Raw genomic sequence first — 11846 nt, 5'->3', positions numbered from 1 at the left:
CAGTTTCTTCCTTGTCTCGATGGTCTTTACAATTTGGCATGTTTTTGCAGTGGCTGGTACCGGTTGTTCCTTTCCATGTTTAGTTTTTCTTTCAGGAGCTCTTTTAGGGCAGGCCTGGTGCTGACAAAATCACTCAGCATTTGCTTGTCTGTAAAGGATTTCTCCTTCACTTAGGAAGCTTAGTTTGGTTGGATATGAAATTCTAGGTTGAAAATTCTTTTATTTAAGAATGTCGAATATCGGCCATCACTCTCTTCTGGCTTGTAGAGTTTCTGCCAAGAGATCAGCTGTTAGTCTGATGGGCCTCCCTTTGTGGGTAACTTGACCTTTCTCTCTGGCTGCCCTTAACATTTTTTCCTTCATTTCAACTTTGGTGAATCTGACAATTATGTGTCTTGGAGTTGCTCTTCTCAAGGAGTATCTTTGTGGCATTCTCTGTATGTCCTGAATCTGAACGTTGGCCTACCTTGCTAGATTGGGGAAGTTCTCCTGGATAATATCTTGCAGAGTGTTTTCCAACTTGGTTCCATTCTCCCCGTCACTTTCAGGTACACCAATCAGACGTAGGGTTGGTCTTTTCACATAGTCTCATATTTCTTGGAGGCTTTGTTCATTTCTTTTTATTCTTTTTTCTCTAAACTTCCCTTCTTGCTTCATTTCATTCATTTCATCTTCCATCACTGATACCCTTTCTTCCAGTTGATTGCATCGGCTACTGAGGCTTCTGCATCTTTGCGTAGTTCTCGAAACTTGGCTTTCAGCTCCATCGGCTCCTTTAACCCCTTCTCTGCATTGGTTATTCTAGTTATCCATTCATCTAATTTTTTTTCAAAGTTTTTAACTTCTTTGCCATTGTTTCGAATTTCCTCCCGTAGCTCGGAGTAGTTTGATCATCTGAAGACTTCTTCTCTCAACTCGTCAAAGTCATTCTCCATCCAGCTTTGTTCCGTTGCTGGTGAGGAACTGCGTTCCTTTGGAGGAGTTGAGATGCTCTGCTTTTTAGAGTTTCCAGTTTTTCTGCTCTGTTTTTTCCCCATCTTTGTGGTTTTATCTACTTTTGGTCTTTGATGATGGTGATGTACAGATGGGTTTTTGGTGTGGATGTCCTTTCTGTTTGTTAGTTTTCCTTCTACCAGACAGGACCCTCAGCTGCAGGTCTGTTGGAGTTTGCTAGAGGTCCACTCCAGACCCTGTTTGGCTGGGTGTCAGCAGCGGTGGCTGCAGAACAGCGGATTTTTGTGAGACCACAAATTCAGCTGTCTGATAGTTCCTCTGGAAGTTTTGTCTCAGAGGAGTACCTAACCGAGTGAGGTGTCAGTCTGTCCCTACTGGGGGGGTGCCTCCCAGTTAGGCTGCTGAGGGGTGAGGGACCCACTTTAGGAGGCAGTCTGCCTGTTCTCAGATCTCCAGCTGTGTGCTGGGAGAACCACTACTCTCTTGAAAGCTGTCAGACAGGGACATTTAAGTCTGCAGAGGTTCCTGCTGACTTTTTGTCTGTCTGTGCCCCGCCCCCAGAGGTGGAGCCTACAGAGGCAGGCAGGCCTCCTTGAGCTGTGGTCGGCTGCACCCAGTTCAAGCTTCCTGGCTGCTTTGTTTACCTAAGCAAGCCTGGGCAATGGCGTGCGCCCCTCCCCCAGCCTCGCTGCCGCCTTGCAGTTTGATCTCAGACTGCTGTGCTAGCAATCAGCGAGACTCCATGGGCATAGGACCCTCCGAGCCAGGTGTGGGACACAATCTCCTGGTGTGCCATTTTCCAAGCCCGTTGGAAAAGCGCAGTATTAGGGTGGGACTGACCCAATTTTCCAGGTGCTGTCTGTTACCCCTTTCTTTGACTAGGAAAGGGAACTCCCCGACCCCTTCTGCTTCCCGAGTGAGGCAATGCCTTGCCCTGGTTCGGTTTGTGCACAGTGCGCTGCACCGACTGTCCTGCACCCACTGTTTGGCACTCCATAGTGAGATGAACCCCGTACCTCAAATGGAAATGCAGAAATCACCCGTCTTCTGTGTCACTCACACTGGGAGCTGTAGACTGGAGCTGTTCCTATTTGGCCATCTTGGCTCCATCCCATTAGGAAGCTCTTTACCCCATGACTGTTTGTCTCTTCAGACAAAACCAAGGAATATAAAAAGCCACATTAAAACTCTCATCTTTTAATCTTTCTGTTTGAGAAATATTTGCCTCTTTTCAGGAGCCTATTGTCTAAATGTTGTTTCAGTCTTCACATTGAATAAAACTGTGTAAAATATTTTTCTTTCGTCAATTATTTTACTTTGAAAATAACCAGTTATCTGGAAGAATTTAGCAATGACTTTTTTTTCTTTTTTAGTAGTCTACCTCATGTTTCTCCATGAGTTATATTTTTAGAGTCCAAAAAAAGCCACCCCACTATGAGTAGTTCTTGACTTCCCTATCCCTGCCCTTACATATAATTCACATTGATGTTCCCACACAGCCTTTTTGTGAAAAATCCAAAATGTAGTTATCAGCAGATAAACACATATTTTGACCTGCCTTATGGTGGTACTGCCAGCTAGCAGCTCAGTGGACAGTGCTAATAAATTTACTCCATAAAATGCCTGTGCAAGCTCTTGAATGATTTATGCATTTTGTTTTTATTATCTTATAAAATAAGTAGATATCAGAAAAATTAGTGTATTATTACTTGTCATAAGTAATTCTGGTCTCATACTACTCATAACGAGATAATATAATGTGTTCAGCACTGTTCTAAACACTTGGCATATTTATCTCATTTAATTCTAGCAAAACCTTATGAAATACTTTTATTATATCCATATCACATATGGGAGAACTAAATCTTAAAGCCATTAAATAATTTTCTAAAAATCTCATAGCTACTACCTGGTGATGATGAATAATGAGATACACTAAACAGATTGAAAGCAGCAACATTTCAGTTTCAGCTGCAGGCTCATTTTCACATATATAAAATTATATATGTGTGTGTGTGTGTGTGTGTGTGGAGATATATATATATATATATATGAGCCTGCATATGCATATGTGTGGAGATATATATATATATGTGTGTATATATATATGTGTGTGTGTGTGTATATATATATGTATATATACATATATATAATGACATTTTAATACCAGAAGAGTAAGAAAGAGTTAATCTTAAAAGATAGAACTCCACAAGAATGAACAATTGACCCCACATTTTGCCTTAGACAAATGAAAACTTAGTTATGAACTAGCTCTGATCCACAGCTTAGCACTTGGGAACCACTGCACTGGTTTGTGTCTTTGGACCATACAAGCGTTTACATCTGGAAGTATACTATTAAAGGCTGTGTGCAAAAGGCAATATATAACCAAGAGTGACATATGCTTTAGCTCCCCAGAACTTTCTTATAACATGTAAGAAAGTTTTTCAGTTTTTGCATATGCAAAATTAGATACTTTCAGGAATTAAAATTTTTTAGAGGAATAGATATATATTGGATAAAATCTTATGCTATCATTGATTGTCTAATTCCAGGCCCCAGGGCTCTCTCCATGTTAGTGTGTATATATGACAGCCCTTTATCATTCCGCAACAGACAAAAACCACACAACAACACACTGAAGCATACAAGCTATTATATATTTTCATAATATAGAACTTTAAAGTATAGTAATCAACAGTGGCAAAATATTTCTGTCTCTGACATTATTATTTGTGAGATCCAACCTGTAATTGAGATCAGAGAAAACAGTATCGGAAAACAAATCCATGAGAACAGGATAAAAATATCATGAACAGCAAAATATGTCTGAGTATTTAAAACTGTATAGAAAAAATAAATTAGATGAACAATTGTGTAAATATAAATTAAAAAGATGACATTCTTAATAAATAAAGTTTACTATTTACATTTTTATATATTGCCAAAAGATTTAACTTAGATCCATAAAAACACATAAACAGAAAAAAAAATAGGAGCAGCAAATTTATGCGCGTGAGGTACAGAAAAGGGATTGGAACTGTGTTTAGTTTTTGGTGTTTAGATTGTTTTGTGTCTTTTTTCTTTTTCTTTTTTTTTTTCTTTTTTACAATAGGCCAGTAGAATTCTTATGAGAACAGCTTTTAAGCACTTCAATGGAGTGTCATTTTTTTGGTAGCTTCCAGAAGGTGCCAAACAGATTTCAACATCATATTAATTAGAAATACCCATAGTAATTATAACAATAATAAAAAGGTATAATATGATACATAAATATGGAAGAGCAGTTTGTAATATGAATACATTTTCTCTAGACGAGATCACAGTTTTATTTTGTAAATATTACATTTAAGTATATATATACACACATATATGTACAACTATATATACATGTGCATATATATGTAAATTTATATTTATATATAATATCTTTATATAGATAGATATCTGCAGACAGGTTATTGATTATAGAGACCCAAGAAAGCAACTCAATAATTGTTCAAAGTTTTCCTCACTGACTGCTGGTGTGTAGTTTAAGAAGCCCCCATTTGTTTGCACTCAGAATGCCTTATCTTCTTTTAATGGAACACTTGATGTGGAATTTTAAGTCTGAGAAGTGAGGTGCCTTCTGAAGAAGAGATTTTAGAGACTCCCTTCCTCTATAAGTTGGAAATGACCGGAAGTCTTAAGTAGACAACAGTTAGCTGACTTTGATATTGTAGGACGTAATCAGCTTTTAACCAAATTGTAGAACTGGTAAAGGGTAAGATCAAATTTGCCAAAAAAATAAAATATTCTCCAATACAGGTCACTCTTTTAAGGTGGACTACAATTTCGGAGCTCCGGCTTTATTCCTTGAAATATCAAACAAGCACTCCCTGTCTTTCTGAAAAGGCCGATGGGCCTGTGCATTCTTGAATAATAACCCATGGACTTTGTGTCAAGCGTTGGCCCTCACAGCCCACCTAAAACCTCAGGGCCTCAAAATCTCCTGCCCTCCCACTGTGAGGTAGGTATATAGTATTATCCCCATTTTGCAGCTAGAGAAACTGATGCAAATGTAGAGGCAATTGAATAACTTGTTCAAGATCACTGAGCAAACTGCTGCCTGGAGTCAAAAATTCTAAGTTCTGTACTATAGGGACATACTTTCTCTTTTGGCTATTATACATTTCTTTTAAAAAGCAAGTGATTGGTAGGAATTTGGCAAAAGTTGAATACAAGAACAGGCTTTTATTCATTTGCTATTTGGTTTTTATGTTTGTTGTTTACTTGGTTTGATTTGTTTCTCAAAACTCACTGGGATTGCCTGTCTGTCATGTAGCAGCTTTTTAAAAAAACTGGACTGTGCAGTGTGGTTCTGAGTGCAGTCTTTATAAAGCCCAGTGCTGTACTGGTAAATATAAACATTTTATAACGTGAAAAGCACAACGACACAATATGTCCCCTTAATATCTGGAAAAACCAATATAAACCCTCCCACTCCCTACTACCACTGATTGCCACCAAACAAATAAACAAAATGCCCACCCCACCCAACAACAACAATAACACATCAAAGGGGAAAATGTCATATTTCCTGGACCTACCACAATGTACAGAAAATAACAGACAGTGTTATCAAAGCCCACTCTATGTCTTCTAGGGAAATGTTTATGTTTGTGTCTACCTACTGAGTCTGTAGAATAAACAATTTCCTTTAGGAAACATAAAAATAGGTTTTTTATTCTTAGTTTTTAATCATGCATTTTTATTTCCTTTTAATCTCTTTGTCTTCTATTAATCTCTATCTGTACAGCTTTGTCACCATTTTTTTTTTATTTTCTCACTTGAAGTAGTTCCAGAAAAAAACACAAAACCTCAAAACTGTTAACTTGACCTTATAATTTCCTTCCTTTCTTCCTTTTCTTTCTTTCACACAGGTAAGACCTATAACAAATTGACAATTACAACCAAGTTAAATTGAACCTGGAAGGGAGGTAGCTGAAATCTGTCTCAAAGAATTATTTTCAACAAATAGTATTTAAGCATTGGCCAAGATGGGAATAAGACCAAGAGAACTGTCTAGGCAGTGACTCAATGTGTTGAAGCCAGGAGTGGCAGCTGATACCCTGCATTTTCAAAGCCCTACCATCTATGACCATTAATTTTTCCCTTAACACCCCAATTCACGATCAAAACTCATTTCCCAAGGACTGTATTTCCTTAAAAGGTTGTTGGCACAGAATCTGGGGGTAATGCAAATCCTTTGGGTAGGTAGTTAAGATTGTGGCTTAGAAAAATTTACCTAAATAGGGCTTAGAGAACTGTCCACCTCATCTTCTTTTATATTTTGCTGCTAACAATCTAATACTTCAGATGCAGAACCTTCAGTGTTTTAGGGCCTTTGAGCTGCTGACACACAATAGTGCATCAGAGCTGCCTCTCAGTGCTCCAGTCACCTAAACAGAAGATGACTGAAGGAATGAAATGACGAGTTAATTCCCAGGAAGAAAATGAAATTGGGAACAAATGCATTGCCCAAATTGAGCTGACCTCCTCCACTAAAGTTTGAAAAGACCCTATTAAAGATACTTTCCATGTGGGCACGAGGTTGGCCACCAATCAAGTAGCCTCTTTTGCCTAATATCCTTGGCAAATAGAAATTTGTTAGCAACAGGTCTGAATGAAAGAGACTGAGTGGGTCTTGTTTCAGAAGAGCTGAATTCACTCTGTGAGTCTGAAGATACAAGTCAGCCTCCAGGAATCTTTGCTTAGCTGGATAGTGTGAGAATAGATGATGATGGGAGTGAAGATAGAGGATAAGGACTGATTTGAGGGAAGCTGGTAAGGTTCTTTTGTGGCTCCTGAAATTACATCATTAGTAATGTCATCTTTGGGTCTTCAGAGCTTTTTGTATTACCTATGGGTATAATTAAGCAACTAGGAGGGTTGATACTGTTACGTTTCTTAGCTTGTACCTTCTAAGTTATCACCACACAGGCTGATAACTCAGGGCAAGAGAGAGGCCTGGAGAGTTGGCAAGAGTGGGAAGATACTGGAGAGGCGTTCAAAATAGGATAGATTCTTCTAATACTATTCTTATTTCTTGCTAATAAATAATTGGTCCTTGTAATTATAGTGAAGTAATGGTCTGGATATAAATGAGATATGGTTTTGTGAGGAAGAAACATAGAGGATTATTCTCAACAACTGTGGCAGCCTTGCCAATATGGAACCCAATTTTCAGAGTTTGTGAAATGGTACAAAAAAGTCTCATAAACTATCTCAGCACTGCATCCGTATTTGTGGGCACCTGTGCCAAAAGCACCGTGTTATGTTTCTTAATATAATTGGCCAGAGATGGCCAATAGATGTCTTCTCAAGTGTTTTTGATCACCAGGTCAGTGCTATTGGGAGTGATATAATATGGTGGTTCCTAAAGTTATTTTTGGTCTTTTTTTTTTTTTTTTAATAAAAGGGCTATGATAGATTAACAACACCTGCCTCAGATGCAGGAATTAGGTGGGGCTGCACATGTGCATGGTATTTTCTATCCCTACACTGGGTTTTGTTTCTGTTGGTTGTCTTCACTAGACTTGAGATGACTTGATTTACAGTAATCCCTATGTGATATAACTAGTCTAGACCTTCCCTTCTCCTCAATTCCCAGCTCCAGGTTTCAGAAAGTATGTCACACTCAACCCTTCTCTCCAGTTCATCCTGTATTAATTTCTTCCCATATTAATTCAAAGGGAGTGGACAGGTACCTGGCTGAAAAGAAACAAAGAGATCTCCAAAGTGGTGGGGGCTTCCACGTGCAATTGACTAATTTTCACTTAACTTTTGGAGGCTAGACATGGGAGAGAGAGAAGCACTGCCCAGCCACAGGTATGGAAGGGAGTACTGGTAGCTGGAAAAACCATATAGAAAACACGATGACCATGTTGAGTTGTTGGTGCTGAGGCTGTGAACTCTTTGGCTTCCTTCTGATGGCCCTCTCGAGAACAATCTGTACTGTTCTTATAAAAGATTCTTTCTCCTAGAATATCTCCTCAGAACAACAGTGAGGTTCTCAGGATCAAAGCCTACTCTAGCCTGAAGGCCTAGGAAGATTAGGATAAGGATAATAATCCAAGAGTCTCGACAATTCCAATAGTCTCTGGATGGCTCCAACATCATAGAAATTTAATACTGTTCCACTTGTTTACAAAATCTAACACTGGCTTAGACATTCTGGACTTTCAGTGAGGGTTCCAGCATCTGATGTCCCTCAACTCCTTTCCAGGGTGAGAGGCCCACTTACATGAAACTTAACTTAACTTCTCACCATGTGGACCCATGAGGGTTTTTCTCTTGCAGCAGGGCTAAAAAGTGAGGAGCTATGGAAAAATGTGGGTCACTTTTAAGGCAGACTGTTTGGTTGTGTGGAATTTTTCCTAACCTAGTTCTACCATCTTGGATTATTCAATGTATAGGATAGAGCAGCAGGAAAAGTAGCAGCAAATGTGGTCCCAAGGCAAGATTTGGAGGAACAGGTAAGTCCTAGAGGGATATTCTGACCTCAAGCCTCAAGCAAGGGGCTGATATAATACCTTGACATTGCAATCCTAAGCCATTCTCGGATTGGCCTCGAACCCTGGAGTTGGGGTAAAATCCCCCATGGCAGCAGAATAATTGGGGCGCGTTGCATACCTTATAATCTTTACCTCTTCCTAGGTCCTAGTTCCCTAGAAGGTAGGTGATCACAGACTATTTCATTTCCAATCCCAAAGGACTGCACAATTGTGCATGTCCTACATACTCTGAGCCTCAGGGTGTGAACTATCTTGACATCTCCACACTTCGTCTTAGCAGTTTCTGCAAATTTCTTTCTCCCAAGGATAGTGTTGGCTAGGAGCTTGGGAAAGAAAAGATTGAGTTTATTCCAGTCTCTCTCTGCTCATCTCCAGAAATGCCCTCACACAGATGTTTGTATGGGTGTGTATGCATGCATGTGTACTAACCACAGATGGGCACACTCTAGATATAGAACATGTTTCTTGCTGTGGTTGTGTGACAAATGGCTAGAATTTTAGGAGGCTCTATATGCAATCCATCTCAGACTTTGGGATGGGAATCCATTTCATCATCCAGCATGGCGAAACTTGGTTCATTCGCCCCACTGTGAGTCCTTCCTGGGTAAAATTAAAGGCAGACCGGTTGGGTGCTAAGGATCCCTGGTGTGGAGAGGCCATTCCGTTGAGCAGCTGACTGTGAAATCAATACCAAAGGGATGCGGGTCCTGGCGTTGGGAATTCTTTGACAAGTCCTTGTCCTTCCTTAGCCATGGCTGTATCCCCGGAGGTCTTTCCGGCTGTGTTCTTGGGCCTGGGGGTCCCGACAAGCACAGTCACCTTGTAGGTCACAGGACATAGGGAATGGGGTGACCTGCAGAAAGAATAAGTGAATCAGGTGATTTGGTCTGAAGCAGTAATGATCAGAAAGGCAGTGCAGGGCAGGGATACAATCACTGGATTTGAGGAGCAGAAGGTTCAAGTTCAAGTTATGGCTCTGCTTCTTGCTATCCTGGTGATAACTTTTATCGAGCGCACCACGATCATAATCACAGCAGTTTTCATTTGCAGAGGCACTAGGCATTTGCTATGGGGTAAGGCAATGTACTCAGTGATTTCCAAACAAGAAAACACTTTTGACAACTCTGTAAGACAGATGCTGCAACAATCACCCTTTTATTGATAAGGAAACTGAAGCTCAGAAAGGAACAAGAATTTGCCAAAAGTAATAGTAAGTGTCAAGTCTGGTATTTAAAGTAAAACAAGCTACTTATCTCTGAGCCTCAGGTCCCTATGTAGAGCTGATATAATAAGACCCACTTTGTATTTTGAACTATAGGAGCTGAGTAAAATCATGGGTGGAAAATTGTAGTGCACTATAGCAAAGTTGATTAATAGAACTGTGTAATGGAATATCTGATGTATAAGTGATCAAGTGAAAGGAAGGATGTGGAAGTGTCTTTTGAGAAACATAAGTCTCTGCACATATTGGTCACTTTGATTTTAGTAGGCAATGATGAAAACAAAAAGCATGTCTCAGGGAAGCTAGACCACCTTCTGGGAGGCTTGGAATCCTGAGTAGGGAATAGATTGCATGGAGGTTTTGCACAAAATTTGAAGGACCTGGGAAGCAGATTTTAGCATACGAACAAGTGAGAGGACTGAGTTCAATCCAGTTGCCAGTTCCTTCCTTCATGTGCTCTGTGACCTTGGCCAGCTTTCCTTTCTGCAAACTGATAGGAAGAGCCCAACAGAGCGAGTGTCTTCCCCATCCAGCAGATAATCTATCTTTCCAAAGAGCACAGTGCAGTCCCTGCTTGAGTCCCCGCCTGAACTAACGCAAGTAGATTTCACCTCATTGCATCATGACACTTGCATATAACTTTCCCCAGAGAGTCTCCCATCTGCGCAGATGGATTTAATGACCTCATTTGCCTTCTGCCTGGGCAGGGTCTCCAAGTGGTCATGTAGTCTCAGAGAGAATCTTTGTTTCTATCCCTCTCTCTCCTGTACTTGTGGACTCATTCTCAATGTCTACCTCTTCTTTTTTCTCTGCCTCTTTGACCTCTTTCCCTCCGTCCCAACCTCTCTCCATCCTGAAATTTTGCAATAATTTAAAATGTAGAATGGAACATCAGAAAGATTTAAGTATACGCCCCAGCTCTCTCATCTACTTGAGATGTGACCTTGAACATGTGACAATTTCTCTGAGTCTCAATGAACTCATTCATTTAATGGGAAAAATAAAAGTGTAGACCGCCTGAGGTTGTGATAAGGAATACATGAAATAACTCGTGAAAACACCTCACACAGTGCTTGACATATGCTAAGTGCTCAATTATTCTGTCTCTTTCTCTCTCCCGCTCCCTCTCCTTTATTTTTTTGGTCTATCCTCCCACCAATTCTGTGGCCCATAAGGCAGGGACCAGGTCAATCTTGTTTATTCCTGTTTTCACAGGACCTAAGCCACAGAATGAATAAATTTGTATTCATTGCTCCACCTCTCTCTGACTCTTTGTACTTATGGCTACCCCAAGTCTTTGTTTCTCTTTTCAATTTAAATTCATAAGTGCCTGATGCTGTGGTAAGCATTTCCACAGTCCCTTTTTCCAAGCAGCACCTCTCTTCTTGCTCACAGCTACTTGCTGTTCTCTGTTTAGGACATTTACTTTCCATCCTCTGTGACTCTGTGGAATACATCTAGGATATTCCATCTAGAATCTAGAATATTTGTCCCTATTCATTTTACCTTGAAGAGAAGCACAGAATATTAGAACTGGAAGTGACATAGAGAGAAAACCCCCCAGTCCAAACAGGGAAACTGAGGGCAAAGCCAAGTAAAAATCCAGCCACTGGGGTAGAGTGTGGACAGTACTATCATGACAGCCAAAAGGTTCAGGTTGAAATCCTTGTTTGCTTCATACTCGCTGAACGATTTTGGGAAAAATCCCTCCACTGTCAGGATCTTAGGTTCTACATCTATGAAAGGAGGATTTTTAAAATACTATATTTCATATTGCATTTTTTGTGAGGATCAAGCAAGAAGAAACATGCAAAAGCTCCAGCACATGGCCTAACACCTTTGAGATGCTCAGTGCCGAATACATATATGCTGAATCAAATTTCTCCCTCACTCATATTTCACCATCTTTCCTGCCTATTGTCCCCCACCTCTCACCTTCCACACTTGAACAATCTCCTTGTCCTTAACTCCCCCATGCTTTATCCCTCCCCGTCTCCTACCCTTGCTCTCATTCTATCATTAGCACGATCCAGTTACCTCTAATGTCATCTCTAAAATTCTCTCTGTAACACTTTCCCATTGAGCTCAAACACCCATTAGGGATGGTTTCATGT

General features: G+C 40.1%; 1 protein-coding gene across 1 annotated transcript in view; it reads right to left on the bottom strand.

Moving 5' to 3' along the window:
- Positions 1-3593: 3593 nt before the first annotated feature.
- PAPPA (pappalysin 1) overlaps positions 3594-11846 on the bottom strand; it is a 247286-nt gene continuing 239033 nt past the window's right edge. The window contains exon 22 of the mRNA XM_003264052.4: positions 3594-9363. Within this exon, the coding sequence (XP_003264100.2) occupies positions 9256-9363 (108 nt within the window). The 3' untranslated portion in view covers positions 3594-9255. The remainder of the gene's footprint in view (positions 9364-11846) is intronic.

This window comes from Nomascus leucogenys, chromosome 8 (assembly GCF_006542625.1).
Source record: "Nomascus leucogenys isolate Asia chromosome 8, Asia_NLE_v1, whole genome shotgun sequence".
Lineage (NCBI taxonomy): Eukaryota > Metazoa > Chordata > Mammalia > Primates > Hylobatidae > Nomascus > Nomascus leucogenys.
Note: the sequence above shows the minus strand (reverse complement) of the source record. Positions and strands in the feature narration are given on the sequence as shown.